The 17,554-nt window shown below is 29.3% G+C and overlaps 1 protein-coding gene across 2 annotated transcripts; it reads left to right on the forward strand.

The window, feature by feature from the left end:
• Positions 1-676: 676 nt before the first annotated feature.
• Positions 677-9,628, forward strand: Dek (protein). Of its 2 annotated transcripts, none has more exons than XM_065511021.1 (11): positions 677-831; positions 1,741-1,945; positions 2,457-2,779; positions 3,191-3,602; positions 3,668-3,771; positions 3,832-3,987; positions 4,043-4,252; positions 4,363-4,444; positions 4,513-4,622; positions 8,075-8,227; positions 8,302-9,628. In XM_065511021.1, exons 1-11 carry the CDS (start codon positions 790-792, stop codon positions 8,314-8,316), a joined length of 1,812 nt encoding a protein of 603 aa, XP_065367093.1. In that variant the 5' UTR covers positions 677-789; the 3' UTR covers positions 8,317-9,628. The 2 variants fall into 2 exon arrangements, with proteins under 2 accessions (XP_065367093.1, XP_065367094.1); XM_065511022.1 differs by having other exon boundaries at positions 4,516-4,622.
• Positions 9,629-17,554: the final 7,926 nt, after the last annotated feature.

The following is a 17,554-nucleotide window of genomic DNA, read 5'->3' on the forward strand; positions in this document are numbered from 1 at the left end:
ATATACAGAAAAAGTGATTTTAGCGAAGCCGGTGTTCGATACACCCCAGAGTTAAAAGTCCCTTCACCCGGCCGAAGGCCGGCATTACAGAAAATGTGAATATTAACAGAAAACAAATTATGAAAATATAAACTGTTACGCGGATCTTGATTTGTTCCGGAAGATTATATATTCCTTATCTATTATGTCTTACTTTCGATTTCTCCAACATCTACAATCAGCGATAGAGTTTTTTCCAAGTCGAGTTTAAATAAAAACTAAAGAAAATTATTGAATTGTTATGTTTTGTTTATTTTATTTTATATGTTTTTGTTTTTTTTATTAATAAAATACTTCAATAAGTACACAAAATTCGTGATGTAGTTTCACTTTAACATTTAAATAGAAATTATTCGGTTAATCGAATAATTTAAAATTATCCGATTAAATCTAAACCCCGATTAATATTTGCTCGATTAACCGATTTAACCAGAAACCCGATTAGTTGAATACCCTACCGTCTATACAAAACATGTGAATATTAACATTTAATATGAAATCTAACATCTAAAAGTGTATTCATATTCAGGATATGCTTTAATGTTTCCAAAAATACATTTACATATTCATATATATTTTAACATTTTCCATTTATTAGAAAAGTACCAGATTTTAACCCATTTTTAGTGCATTTTGATGCAACCCTGTGCTGGAGACAAAACACAAAGCGAAATAAATGGTAGAGAAAAAGAAAATAAGACGAAGAAAAAGTAGTGAATTTTTTTATTTAGTTGAGTATTTTCCATAAGCATGTCGGCTGACGGTGAAAAAGATAAAACCATTGAAAATATGGTATGTAATTAATAAAAAATTGCAGAAAAAGTGCAAGAAAAGTGTGGCCTATCGATGGAACTAGAAATTTTGTGATAATTGTTAAGATTAAATATGAAAATTACTGTATAAAAAATTCGAGCGCGTCACATCGCTGAAAGGAATCCATCAAAAAAAATTTACACAACGTCGTTTTTTCGTTCATCTTTGCATTATTAGCTTTCTTTTTTCCTCTTCATCTATTTCTCATTGTATATAAACATGGCGTCGGTCCATTTTTCCACCGTGTTTTTTTTTTGTATGTTTTTGTTCGTTCTTTTTTTCTATTCATCATAACGAAATGCATGCATTTGTATGCGTGTGTGTATGTTTATGATGAGCGCGGTATTGGGCGAATAATTGATTAAAATGAAATCCGAAAAAATAAGTGCGCCGTTGAAGTTGGTTGAATATATTTCGCGAATAATAGATTTGCATGCGTGTCAGTGTTGCCAAGTGCATTATAGAACAATTGTATTAGAAAAAAAGACATCTTGGAAAGATATTTCTAAAATATAATTAAAATTAGTACTTATTTTAAGCAATAACATTAATAAAAAAACTGAAATGGTGTGTTAATAGCTGTTGATTCTTATTAGAAACAAATGTAAAGATAAAATGTAAAGAATTGCGGCAGAAAAGAAAACCAAAGAAAAACAAAAAGTTAAAAAGCGGTACAATTTGGAAATAAAACATGCACACACCACAAAACATATTTGGATGACAGTGTTGCATTTTTCTAATCTAAAAATAGATTTATTTAAACAAAACTGCCATATATTCTTTTGCATTAACTAATGCTACCAGATGAATAACAATTATCTAAAAGAAATAAAAAATAATGTTTAAAGTTATTTCTATTCTAATATTACGAAATTATCTTAATTTTAGGAAACAGAAAAGAAAGAAGAAACAACAACAAAAGTTGCGGATGCAACTGAGGAGAAAAAATCTGTTGAAAACGATAAGAAATCGAATGATGAAGGCGGTGGTGATAAATCAGACGCTGATACTGAGGCTGTAGATGAAAAAACTAACAATGAAACTGGTGCACAAAATAACGATGAAGACGATAAGAAACCTAAAGAAGATGAAGGTACTTAAGTTTTTTTTTTTTTTGTTAATATAATTTATTTTTAATTTTGTATAGTTTTTAAATATATGGGTAACTTTTAGTCTAGAACAATCATTGTTTATAGGAACTTGTGGAATGGAACATTGTTTTAAATTTAATTTAAGACAAGTGGTTGTTGACTCTGCTTTAGCCGAGTTAGCTAGACACTTTGTTACTTTGCATTTATTAGTCAAAAAAAATATTCTAGTCTCGAGTTCGTATCCCAGCGGTGGTAGTAAAATTAAAATAAAAAAAAAATTCTTTCTATAGTAACTTATGTTTTCCCCTTGGTTATTTGTTCATGCTTAATCTCTATTACTTGATTAAGTTCAGTAAGATCCAAGGTATATCAAAAATTCGCTATTCATGGCTTTTCGTGTCGATTGTGGCATATAAGCTTTCCCAAGGGTGAAGAAATTTTTTTTGATTTAATTTTTATGTTAAAACATTTTAATCAACTTGTTTATTATTTTTTTTCTTTTTGACTGTTTAGAAAAATCTGATGAGGTTGCTGAAACTAAAAAATCTCCAAATGATAAAGAAGAGGAAACTAAAGGCGAAGACAAAAAATCAAATGATATTAAAAAGGATGAAGCCGCCGATGAAAAAGATTCTGCCAAAAATGGCGATGTAGACAACAAAACTGAAACGAAGGATGAAGATGAGGATAAAGAATCTAAGGATGAAGATGAGAAAATGAAAGAAAATACAGAAGTGGCTGAAGACGATGAAAATGTTGTAGCTCTGGCTGAAATTGATAAAATTAATGAAAATATTAATAAAACTAGAGTAGATGGCTTGCAAACATTGCATGCGGTAGGTTGACAAATGAGGACATAGAAGGACTCATCGTACAGAACATCATTTTATATAATTTTGGCACACTGATCGAAAATATGGCAAGCATTTTAAAATCAACAGTTTTACCCCAAGAACGTGGAATATTACTGATAGTTTTGTTATTTGATGTTTGTAGGATTGTGTAAGGAATTGTGAAATTCTCATTTTTCAGTTTAAAGCCATAAGTTTTTAACATTTTCAATAAAATTCCTGACATAAAATAATGATTACTGAAAGCATTAAAGTGGAAATATCTCGAAAACTAAACGTATTTGTGTGTTCAGCGCGCTAAAATTATATAAACAAATGATTTTTAACAGGAGTAATTTTTGTTTGTCGAATCGAACTTATTACCAGCTTTTTTATGTTTTGTTTATTTCATTTCAGATATGTTTTGGTTCGCAAGGCAAAAACAACGTCGTTAAGAAGAATTTACGTTCTTTTGCGGGCTTTGAATTTGAAAAAGATTCATCGGAATATAAAAAGAAATTTGAATCAATTAAAAAAGTCGATTTGAAACAATTAAAAAGTATTTGCGAGATCCTAGCACTAGAACGTAAAGGTTCCAAGGAAGATGCTGCAAATCGTATTTTGAAATTTCTCATGGAGCCAGATGAGTCACTGTGTGTAGAACCATCGCCTGAAGATGAAGAAATGGAAGAGGAGGAAGAAGCTCAAGAAGAAGAAGAAGAGGAGGAAGAAGAACCCAGTGAGGATGAAAAACGTAAAAGCAAGTCTAGTGGTAGATCAGGTGGCAGATCTACATCCGGTCGTCCTCGTCGTGCTACAGCTGGCAAAAGTATGTTACTTACAACCTACAATTAAATAATGGAAATGATGTTTGTAAACAATTGTTTTTTTTAGAAATGTCGGCATATGTTGATTTCTCTAGTTCAGATGAAGATGCACGCAAAGTAATACCAGCTAAACGAAGACGAAATAATGATGATTCAGAATCTGGTTCAGATGTAAGTTGTATTTCTAGTTTTCTTTAGATTTGAAAATAATTTGATTAAATGGCTTTTTAGTATAATCCTTCTGGTAATTCTGATTCTGATGGTGGCAAAGGACGAAAAGCAGCTGCAGCTGCGGCTCGAGGTGCTCGTGGGCGACCGGCTCGCAAATCACGTAGAAGAAATTCGGATTCTGAAGAGGAATCTGAATTATCAGAAGCCGAAAGTGATGTAAGTTTTGGTTTTATTAAGAATAGAAACTTTATGTATTTACTGACTGTTTTAGGCGGCACCTAAGCGCAAGCGTCCATCAACTGGTGCTGGTAAACGTGGTCGGCCTGCTGTATCGCCTCGTGGTAAAGGCCGTGCTGCTGCTAGTAAACCTTCTTCTCGCAATAAACGCAAAGGAAAAGACTCTGAAAGCGAGGAAGAAGTTTCCGAAGATGAGGAGGAGGAAGAAGAAGAAATGTCTGATTTGGGAAGTGAGAAAACTGAGGTAAGTTGATTATAAATTGAAATTTTATTCAGAAAAGCTAAGCTTTTAATTCTTTCTATTTAAAAGCAATTTAATTTTAATTTCCCATATTTGAATTTGATTTTTTTTAGGAGGAAGAAAAATCGAAAAAGAACAAGAAACCTGTAACACCTGCGAAAAATAACAAACCCAACAATAAAACTCCATCAAAACGTAACTATTAACTTAAAATTTGTTTAAATATTTTAATATTTATTTGAATATTTTTAACATTATTACAGCAGCTGCTGGACGTCCTAAGAAATCTAAAAAAGAATCGTCCGAAGATGAAAAAGATGATAGCGATGAGGATGAGCCATTAAATAAAAAGGGCAAAGCTTCATTCCCCACGGTAAGTTTATTATAAAAAAATAATTAAGCTGTAGTGATGTTTATGTAATACATTTAGGTTGTGTTTGTCTGTTGGTTTTTGTCTTTCTGTCTTTTCGAAGCCCCCAAATAACTTACATACATTATAAATACAGCAATATACCCGCTATTGTCCTGATTCGGTTGCTATTTAAATTCGGGAAAATTGGCTGATGGTCTTATTGTTCTCGGTTTTTGTGATAAAACAATACCCAAATATCTTCTATTCAAAAAATCCATAAATTCGTTTTAATTGAAAAAAAAACTGGGAGATTTGTCTCTTTAGAAATGCATGGAATTCGAAGGGTGTTGAAAAACACTAAAATCGTCATCCAAAAAAAATTCACTGCCCTGACATTCATTGTCAACTGAGGTTCCCGATGCATTTCGTTGTCGACATCACTTCGTAGTCGTTGTCGGTAGTTATTTTTGTTATTTTTTTTTCAACAACCTAGCCTTATTGGCCTATTTACTAAAAATGGTGTGTTGATGTCGACTTGTTATCTATAATTTAAAAGAAATTAGTACCATTCCTATACACTTCGTGACAGCTGTTGAATTTTATTTATTATTTGTATTGGATTCCAGTGAAACAAACAAATCCTTAGGCTTCAAAGTATTTCGAACACCTGCTTCGCTAGTAAAGATTTCATGTACAGCCGGCATTTGGCCGGACGCAAGAATTTTCTACACTATGGTAATTCGAACACAGGCTCTCCTAGTAAAGATTTCCTGTATTGCGGGACGCAAGGATTTTCTCCTCGATTCGAACGGCTTCGCTTAGTAAAGATTTCCAGCATAATTATTACTCGTATGTCTGTCCCGAATTTTTCGTTTTTTCTAAATATCGAGTCAATCGATGAAAAGTTCTTTAAATATCTATCTTTAAAATATTGTATCAGAACAAAGTACAATTTTGAAGATATATCCAAAAATCTTGTAAACTTTGGAGCCCTGACTACTCGAAATTAGTCGAGACAGAAAATAGGAAAGGCAGCATTGAAAAGTGTCATTAGATCCGATTTAAGTCTGATTTCATCCCAACCTTGTTTAAAATTGCACCTCTAAGTCCTGTCATTACGATTTCAATTTGCTTCCCATTGTGATTTTATTTCCTTAGAAAATTTGCAAATTGCTGTGTGGCAGAGCTGTAAATGAATCATTCTTTTTTGATTTTAATTCATTATGAATTAGCTAAATTTTGAATTGAATGAAATTTGAATCAATTCAAACGAATTAGGCAGAAATGAGTTGCAATTTATTTTCCAATTCATTTGAATTGAATTGATTTTGAATTAATTCAATTGAATTAGAAAAAATAATTAGCAATTCAAATGAATGAATCTAGGGGGAATGAGAAATTTCTCCTACCAAAATGAAAATATCCAGTACAAAAATTTAAAAGCCTTGTCCTGTATCCGCGCCTGATCAATGAAAACATGGTGTTTGGAGTTTGTTTCTTCAAGAAGAACTGATTTTTATTTTGAAATACGCTGAACGACAAAACACATTTAATATTAAAGAAGCAATTAATAAATTTTGAAATTTTGTGATCCACGACCACCCAACGACAAACTTTTTACTAATATTTATATATTTATTTCAAAAAAATAAAACTATCTTCCACAAATAATCAAAAATCAGGAAAAATAACAATTAGTTGAATGACAAAACGACAGTGATGCTTACTGTAGATTTACTTACAAAATCAGTTCAAATGAGTTGGAAATGAATTTAATTCAAATGAATTGTTAATTCTTTTTTCTACTTCATTTGAATTAATTCAAAATCAATTCAAATGAATTGAATTGAAAACGAATTGCAATTAATTTTGACCAAATTCATTTGAATTGATTCAATTTCATTCAATTCTTTTTTTTGTGTGAATGATTCGCGAATTAATTCAAAAATGAATGATTCATTTACAGCTCTTCTGTGTGGATATCTAACTAATGATATAATCCGACTCTTCTTTTTTTTAATTTTGAATATCAAAATCTTGTCAGAGCTTCGAATTTATTAATTCAATTTGAGCAAGATTCACTAAAATCTTAATTCGGAATTAAAAATGTCCGCCATTCATTCCAAAAATCTATTCTCAACATCTATTTCTTTAGGTTCATTCAATGGCATTTATTTAAATATAATTCATCTACTTCTCAAATCAAATATTTTGATACCCATATTGTTTGAATCAGGTTGTTTATCAGATTGAATGTCCGATAACACGCGAACTATTAGGAATATTGAAAATAAAATTAACAAACCTTTTTTTTAAATTAAGTAAATTTTTAAATATTTCAATTTACTTTCAAAATAATAAAAGTTTTTAAAAAAAAAACACTTGAAAATCCCATAAATTATGGAATATCTCTATATTAAGGTTTAGCTTGGACAAGACAATTATAGAGTTATAGCGGCTGGATGTGCCCTTTCAAATGATTCCCGGTATTATATATAAACTTAAAAATGGCCTAGCTCATGAACGGTTATCACTAGACCCAACCTATTTTGGGAGACATACTAAAACAAACCAAGCTTCATTTTGAGGGGGTTATTTTTTCTGTGAGTCTTTATTTTATAATAAAGTTGGCTAAAATACTTATATTTCTCTATTATTTTTTCTTTGTGGTTGGCGTAAACGTCATACGCCTACGACAGTTTCGTACTAGATTAAAGAAACAGTTTGCATTTTATCTTTAATCTAGTACGAAACTGTCTGCTTTATACACACAGCAAGTTTACTTGAAGCAAGTCTCTTCGATTTTCTTTTAAACTTGCTCGTCTGTTTACACACAGCAAGTCTGTGTTCAATTTTGTATGTCAAAACCTAATAGACGCCAAAGTGAAAATGAGAAAACAAAACAGAGTTGAAGAGACTTGCCAGTACAAGCAAGTGTTCTTGCCTTTCTCTACTATAAACTCAGACTTGCGTCAAGAATGGATTGAATTCAAAAAAAAATGTGAATCTTTTAATAAGGAGTTATTCTATAAAGAATGAATTCTCATTGGAATGAATTCAATACATTTGAAGTACAAAGGATTTATTCGTATGAATTAATCATAATGAATTCATTAACGGAATGGTTAAGAAATACAATTTATTTTGATTTTGAAAATGGAATTAAGAAATAGTTTTTTCGAACCTCTTTTAAATCACTTTTCTGTTCAAGATGGATACGCCATCTACACGTAAAAAGGGTGCTCCATGCAGGGCATTTAAAATTTCAAATGAAACATGCTTTAAATTTAAGATAATTTAATTATTTCAGATATTTGTAGTAGGTACATTAGAAAATGTTCGGTTTGTTGCGGAATAGTTCGAATATCGCCTGAAAAAACCGTTTTGATCGCTCGCCAATTAATTAATTTCTTTTTATCAATTACTTCAATAAACTTAAAAAAAACTTATATTTCATTAATTTTTCTTTCAAGGATGAACAAATTCGTGCTTATGTTAAAGAAATTTTAGATAAGGCCAATCTGGAGGAGATAACCATGAAAACTGTATGCAAACAGGTTTATGCTAAATATCCAGATTTCGATTTAACAGATAAAAAGGACTTTATTAAAGCCACAGTAAAAGCGGTATGTATTTTTTGTTAATAGTATAACATTTGCACATTAAATTCTTCAATAATGTATATTTATTTTTCTTTTAGCTGATTGCCGCTTAAAAAAATCGAAAAACCTTGCATCTCTTTTTTTCAAAAATGAATCCTGTTTTAATTTACCTTTATTTGGAAAGAACCAACAAACATTTTGTATAAGTTTTTCTTTAATAATTTTTTTTTTTTAGTTTTAACCTACAACTACTACTGTGTATGTGTGCAAATCTACAACAAAATGTTGTCTATTTTTTTGAAAATGATACATTACAATATATAAATATAATAACTTGTAATCCACTTCTACAATTTAGGTTAGTTAAACCGTAATCATATGACTTTTATCTTTAAAACATAATAACAACAAAATTTGATTTTCGAGACCTTTATTATTATTATTTCTTTATATTGAGTTAAAAAATCTATACTAAATTTTATTGTCTCTTTGCTATTTTGTTTACATTTATGCAAATGTATATTTAAAACATCAAGATCTAAAGAAAAAATAAAAAAAGAAACCATTCTAAAATATATATATAAACTAAAAAATCAATAATTAATGTTTTATTTACATTTAATTTACTCCCATTAATAAACAAAACAAAAAAAAAAGGATACGAAGGGCTTAACACAAAAAAAGGCGTCAGTACAAAAATGAAAAGAACAAAAATTATTAATTAAAATCTTCTCAAAAGAAAATAAGTATTTTTAATACATATTTGAAAAATTAGACGCATAATCAAAAGAAAATATTGAAAATAAAAAAAAATATTAATTTTTGAAAACAAGATTATTTTTTTGTGAATAAATTTACTAAATTCTATATATTTTTTTACCCTTAAAGACTTATTTGTTTTTTTAATTTTTTGTTTAACAAAACTTTTGGTAATTGGCCGGTTTCCCAACTGACGTGAAATATAAACAAGCAAAACATAGTCCTTAATTAAATTTAAAGAAACTTAATAAATAAAGTAAAGAAACAAAACAAAACACAATTTTATTATTACTACAAAAATAAAAGATAAAAAAAACAAAACAAAAAGATTCAAATAAAACAAACATTTTCAAAACATAGTTAAACAATAAACATTATCAATAACAATTACAAAGTGAAGAAAACAATTTCAAAATAGTTGTGTCAATATCCCAATAATTACAAACAAATCTACAAAATAGTTTACGTTTTGTAATAATGTATTCAGTGTAATAATGTCAACAATGAATGAATTTCATTAACCCTCCCTCTTACATCCAAAAGAATATAAAAAAATAATAATAAAACTAAGTAAATGAAACACACACAAATTATTAATTCATTGTAAATTATGTTTTATTCGATGTTCTTTAAACAATAAATATTGTAAAATTAATAAAAAAAAAATTAATTGTTTAATTTTCTGCGATGAATCAAAATCTAAAAAGGACAATAATCTATGATCACTGTATTTCCCACCAAATATAGATTTTTATATGAAAAATCACTCATATATCCTTATTAAGAGGTCCTAGAGGAAAAACGACAATAATCTGTGATCAATCATATTTCCCACCATTTTTATATGAAAAATCTAAAATCACTCATATATCGATAACAAGAGGTCCTAGAGGAAAAAGGGCAATAATTTGTGATCACTCATATTTCCCACCAAATATCGATTTTTATATGAAAAATCTAAAATCACTCATAGATCCTTAATAAGAGGTCCTAGAGGAAAAAGGGCAATAATCTGTGATCACTCATATTTACCACCAAATATCGATTTTTATATGAAAAATCTAAAATCACTCACACATCTTTATTAAGAGGTCCTAGAGGAAAAACGACAATAATCTGTGATCACTCACATTTCCCACCAAATATCGATTTTTATATGAAAAATCTAAAATCACTCATATCGATAAGAGGTCCTAGAGGAAAATGGACAAAAATCTGTGATGACTCATATTTCCCACCAAATATCGATTTTTATATGACAAATCTAAAATCGCTCATATATCGATAACAAGAGGTCCTAGAGGAAAAAGGACAATAATCTGTGATCATTCATATTTCCCACCAAATATCGGTTTTTATATGAAATATCTAAAATAACTCATAGATCATTATTAAGAGGTGCTAGAGGAAAAAGGACAATTATCTGTGATCACTCTTATTTCCCACCAAATATCGATTTGTATATGAAAAATCTAAAATCACTCATATATCGATAAGAAGAGGTCCTAGAGGAAAAAGGACAATTATCTGTGATCACTCTTATTTCCCACCAAATATCGATTTTTATATGAAAAATCTAAAATCACTCATATATCGATAACAAGAGGTCATAGAAGAAAAAGGACAATAATCTGTGATCACTCATATTTCCCACCAAATATCGATTTTTATATGAAAAATCTAAAATCACTCATAGATCCTTATTAAGAGGTCGTAGAGGAAAAATGACAATAATCTGTGATCACTCATATTTCCCACCAAATATCGATTTTTATATGAAAAATCTAAAATCACTCATATATCCTTATTAAGAGGTCCTAGAGGAAAAACGACAATAATCTGTGATCACTCATATTTCCCACCAAATATCGATTTTTATATGAAAAATCTAAAATCACTCATAGATCCTTATTAAGAGGTCCTAGAGGAAAAACGACAATAATCTGTGATCACTCATATTTCCCACCAAATATCGATTTTTATATGAAAAATCTAAAATCACTCATATATCTTTATTAAGAGGTGCTAGAGGAAAAAGGATAATAATCTGTGATATTTCCCACCAAATATCGATTTTTATATGAAAAATCTAAAATCACTCATAGATCCTTATTAAGAGGTCCTAGAGGAAAAAGAACAAAAATCTGTGATCACTCATATTTCCCACCAAATATCGATTTTTATAGGAAAAATCTAAAATCACTCATATATCGATAAGAGGTCCTAGAGGAAAAAGGACGAAAATCTGTGATCACTCTATTTCCCACCAAATATCGATTTTTATATTAAAAATCTAAAATCAATCCTATATCGATAATAAGAGGTCCTAGAGGAAAAATGACAATAATCTGTGATCACTCATATTTCCCACCAAATATCGCTTTTTATGAAAAATCTAAAATTACTCATAGATCCTTAATAAGAGGTCCTAGATGGAAAAGGACAATAATCTGTGATCACTCATATTTCCCACCAAATATCGATTTTTATATGAAAAATCTAAAATCAATCCTATATCGATAACAAGAGGTCCTAGAGGAAAAAGGACAATAATCTGTGATCACTCATGTTTCCCACCAAATATCGGTTTTTATATGAAAACTCTAAAATCCTTATTAAGAGGTCATATTTCCCACCAAATATTGATTTTTATATGAAATCTAAAATCACTCATAGATCTTTATTAAGAGGTGCTAGAGGAAAAAGGATAATAATCTGTGATCACTCATATTTCCCACCAAATATCGATTTTTATATGACAAATCTAAAATATTAAGAGGTCCTAGATGGAAAAGGACAATAATCTGTGATCACTCATATTTCCCACCAAATATCGATTTTTATATGAAAAATCTAAAATCACTCATAGATCCTTATTAAGAGGTCCTAGAGGAAAAACGACAATAATCTGTGATCACTCATATTTCCCACCAAATATCGATTTTTATATGAAAAATCTAAAATCACTCATATATCGATAACAAGAGGTCCTAGAAGAAAAAGGACAATAATCTGTGATCACTCATATTTCCCACCAAATATCGATTTTTATATAAAAAATCTAAAATCACTCATAGATCCTTATTAAGAGGTCCTAGATGAAAAACGACAATAATCTGTGATCACTCATATTTCCCACCAAATATCGATTTTTATATGAAAAATCTAAAATCACTAAAATCACAAGAGGTCCTAGAGGAAAAAGGACAAAAATCTGTGATCACTCATATTTCCCACCAAATATCAATTTTTATATGAAAAATCTAAAATCACTCATAGATCCTTATTAAGAGGTCCCAGAGGAAAAACGACAATAATCTGTGATCACTCATATTTCCCACCAAATATCGATTTGTATATGAAAAATCTAAAATCGCTCATATATCGATAACAAGAGGTCCTAGAAGAAAAAGGACAATAATCTGTGATCACTCTTATTTCCCACCAAATATCGATTTTTATATGAAAAATCTAAAATCACTCATAGATCCTTATTAAGAGGTCCTAGATGAAAAAGTACAGCAATCTGTGATCACTCATATTTCCCACCAAATATCGATTTTTATATGAAAAATCTAGATCCTTATTAAGAGGTCCTAGAGGAAAAATGACAATAATCTCTGATCACTCATATTTCCCACCAAATATTGATTTTTATATGAAATCTAAAATCACTCATAGATCTTTATTAAGAGGTGCTAGAGGAAAAAGGATAATAATCTGTGATCACTCATATTTCCCACCAAATATCGATTTTTATATGAAAAATCTAAAATCACTCATAGATCTTTGTTAAGAGGTCCTAGGGGAAAAAGGACAATAATCTGTGATCACTCATATGATTACTTTGAGTAATTTTTTTGGTTTGTGTTTTTTTGTATTCTATGTGTATTCCTCTATGGTTAAGGCTGTTTTAATAATGAAACAGAAGTGGTAATAACTAATTTAGTTTTATAAAAGGTTCTTCAAATAAAATGTCTTCACAGATAAAAAAATGGTAAGATTTTCAAAACTAAATCAAGACAAAAAATAAATTGAAAAACATACTTACTGTATAATGCATATTGGTTTTAGGAATTTATCCAACAATCGATTAACTTCTATGTAACCGACATTTTTCTTACCTATAACAAATATTTTATTACATACTTTTAGGAGCAACAAATAAATATTTCTTAATGCGCGTGAAATGTTTCTGACAGATCAAATTAGTAAAAGCCATGAAGCATAACGTTACAAATTGGAAAATACGATAATTACCACTTTCCTACAAATTCTGTGACAGACCTAATTATAGACCTAACAATACATACATAATGCATTTTGTTATACATGAATAGGGGCGGATTTTAATGCATTTATAAATAAATGTATGCGCCTAAAGATAGGCAAGGGATCTATCTGTTAAATGAAATAGTTATTACAATGAAAAACATACTAGATCAATACTGGTTCTGTTTGTTTTTATGCTTTAATAATTATTTTTATTTTATTCTTACCCCCGTTAACACGAAGTCTGGTTATGCCTTAACTAATAGTTATACTGTCGGTTAAAATAATTTTTGTATGAAAACTGTCAGTATAACTATTAGTTAAAACATAACCAGACTTCGTGTTACTGGGGGTTAAGCGCATAATTTTATTTAATCAGTTAGTGCATTAACTGATTCACACGCGACAAGTTTACTTGAGCAAATCCTGTGTTTATAGAAGAGAGGAAGAAAAAGATGAAAATCTTTCCAATCTCCAAACCTCTATCTTCTACAAATAATAAACACTTCAAATTTACTTCCGCAAGCAGTGTTACCATATATCAAGTTTTCCCTTTTTTTGCAAGGTTTTTGAGATGCAAAAAGTTTTATTTTTTTAAAAAAAAGTTTTTTGGAAAATTATAAATTTATGATATCAATAAGTTGAACCGTTAATTTCAAAATGATAGTCCCCAAATTCATTTACTAAATGGGGAGATTGATTTGAAAATATTTAAAGTGTCTCCAGCACTAAATTCACATAAATTATCTCAGTCTGATTACATATATGTACGAATTGGGTTTTGTAATTTTTGCATGTACTTAAAGTTTTTTTGTTGAAAAAAAAGTTTTTTGTTTAGAAATAAAAAGTTTTCTTCAAAAAATAAATGGCAACACTGTCCGCAAGTCTTGAGTTTGTAGATGAGAGATTTTCATCTTTTTCTTCCTCTCTCTTCTATAAACTCAGGATTTGCTTAAGTAAACTTGACATTTTTGTAATGTTTCCCCGAAATTGGTCTATATTCGATCTGAATTGTGGTATCTGATATACGGACATTCACATTTTGTGCAATAGTTTTACATAAAAAAAAGTAAGAAAGATTGAATCCATTTAATTTTTTATAAAGGATTTTTAAAATAGATTGTTTAAATAGCTTATACATATTTTTATTTTTGTAAAAAAAATTATAAATTTTATTTTAAAAATTACTATTGAGATTTTTTAATATAAAATCTAAAAAATTTATTATAAAATATTGAATATAAAATTTAATAAAAAAAGGAAAAACAACAAAATATCCTGTAAATAGAGGAGAATATACACATGACAGAAATATATGTAGTAATATAATTTGAATTGTTAAAATTGTAAAGAAAAATAACAATAAAAAAAATTAAACAGGAAAATTATTTCAAAATTGTCATGTGATTGCGAATTTAGAGAAATAAAAGTTTTTACTTACCCACAGTAAATTATACTTACTTAAATTGCTCATATCGTTTTAATATAAAATCGAATTAATACAACCATACAACAGTTTGATTAAAGTCAGAGAATTATCAATAAATGTTGGGCATAAGTCAAGAATGTACATTTACAAAACCTAGTTTATTTTTGTCTTTACGTAGCTTTTTTAGACCTTCCTAACATTAAATTATAAGTCTAATAAATTCAAATGATACGAAATACTGAATTTATACCACATTCTAACTCCTAACATTCTCATATTTATTGTTATTGCTATATTTAATCTCTTGAGGTATTTACAGATGGACAATACTGTGTATTAATACATTTCAAAATTCAAATTATTGAAATCGTTCGGTATGTCAAGAGAGAAATACATTTGTTGGTTACATGATAGTATTAAAATATTTGATTTTTTAGCTGATTGATAGTCACCACTATGGTGATGAAGGTATATTGCTTAGGTGCTGATGTCCAATACCCACCGATCGACAGAATCACTTTCTGAGTCGATTTAAGATAGTTCGATAAAATTTCTCACATACATTTTTTCGGCCCAAGGACGAATCCTAATGAAACTGTTCATTATTTTACCTACATAGCTCTTTTTCAAATTTTCTCCAGAAATATGAATTTTTGACATGTGTCATTTATATAGGTATCCACAAAAATTCCTCCAAAAATAAGTGTTACATATATAATTCTCAATCAAGTTTTTCTAAAGCCTTTTTGGGAAATGGTTTCCTTATGATTTGGCCTAAGCAACCAGTGAAATAACCAACAATAAATTTCAGTGAATTTATCATACAAAATTTTATTAAAATATTAATTTTGTATTCCCAAATAACCTTTTAACAATTAATAAGAAATTACATTTAAACATTTCTTGCGGATCAATCCATATAAGGCCCACTTCCGAACGAGCATAAATCTCTTTAAAATGTTGCTATCCACATAAACTTCAACACAAATATGTTTGATATAGAAATAAATCACTCGAAATAAATTCTTGGCGATCGGGACTAGAGACAAATATTGCCCGATTTTAGCCACACTTATTATTAAGGTTTTTACATTTGTAGACACAGTAGACACTAACCAGTGCCATGTATTGATGAACGATATTATATTTAAAGGTACAAGTTGGAATTTACAACTGCAATCGTATTGTAACATATAGGCATGTCGTTGTAGAGTGATTCAGTGCAAAACATTGCAACACTACAGGAGTACATTCATTGGCCTAATACGACAGTGTGACGGCAACTTTGCTCAGATAAAGGGTGAGTTCCGCCAACGAATTTACTCCAATATGTCGCATGTTGTGTATACTTAGCATATTACCCACAGATGTGGGTAGCCCAGAGAGCTATCACGATTCTAAAGTATTTATTTAGTGGGGACGAATGGATTATAAACAGTTTTACATAGTGTCCAAAAAACCAGTTTCCGGTTTAACCGAAAAAGTGTGTTTTTGAAAAAACCGGTTTCGATTATTTTCTTTTAAAAACCCGGTTAAGCGGTTTCGGTTTTTGTCTTCAAAAAAACCGGTTAATCGGTTTATATTAAATTTTTATTTAATGGAAATTTAGCATTTTTGATTTCTTTATGTAATTATTTGATATCTTTTACGAAATGTCAAATGCTATAATTTTCTATAAAATAAATCAATATTTTTCAAAATGGTATCAAAGTTTTTCATAAATATGTTTGAATGAGCTTTAGAAAATATATTTCATTAAAACCGGTTAACCGTCATACAAAAACCGGTTTGTCAAAAAATCGAAACCAGTGGAGTTTACAAAGATGAAAAAACCGGATGACCGGTTTTAGGTTTTGGATACTCTAGCTATGAGTAATTATGGACCGATCGTTATAAAAATTTGGTGACATGACTTTTGTTTATATATAACTTATTTGTATTAAATTTTATTTAAATACCAACAGTTTTAAGATATCTTTGTTCGTAGAAGAGATTTTCGGAAGTGGACCTTATGTGGAAGATATGTGTAATCATGGTCCGATCGTCCAAATATTTGGTGGCATGATTTCTGTATATATAAAACTTATTTGTGTAGAATTTTATTTGGACACTAACATATTTCAGAGATTTATTCTCTTTAATAGAATTTTAGAGAATGGTCCATTATATGGTAGCGTGAGTTCAGCTTATATAAAAAATATTTGTGCTGAATTTGGTTTCGTTATCTGGATAATTATGATATACACACAGCCTCAAAAGTGAGTAAACACCAGAGAATTTTTTGATTTTTTTAATATAATGAAAATCATTATAGTCCGACTTAAATCTTTATTTTTCAGAACCGAATCTATTAAGCCCAATATCCAAATAAACGAAACGTTTAAATTTTAATCGATGGGTAAATTTTCGAATTTTCATTACCTTAAAAAAAAATCAAATAATTTTTGGTGTATACTCTCTTTTGCGGCTCACTGTACATAAGAGCTTAACTATTTTCAGATTGGGCAGTTTTATGGGGGTTTGGAGAAATAATGTATCGATTCTAACCAAATTCTATAGGCTTTGTCCTTGGAATAAATCCAATTATCTTTGAAATTGCGACCTGTCCGTACCTGACGTACTGTCAGACGGACAGACATCGCTTAATCGACTCAGGAAGTGATCCTGAGGAGATTGGTATACTTTAAGGTGGATGTTGCGACATTATTTTTGTATGTTACAAACATCCGCACTAACCCAATGGTGGTGTAGGGTATAAAAAGTGCAATGGTCAATTATGAATCGAAAATTTGTAGGTGTGCTTTATTTGTATATAAAACTTATTTGTGAAAAAAAATTTGTGGATTTTATATAAATAAAGCCTTTATGGCGGATAGTCCTATTTCGGGATG

Source organism: Calliphora vicina, chromosome 5 (genome assembly GCF_958450345.1).
Source record: "Calliphora vicina chromosome 5, idCalVici1.1, whole genome shotgun sequence".
Classification (NCBI taxonomy): domain Eukaryota; kingdom Metazoa; phylum Arthropoda; class Insecta; order Diptera; family Calliphoridae; genus Calliphora; species Calliphora vicina.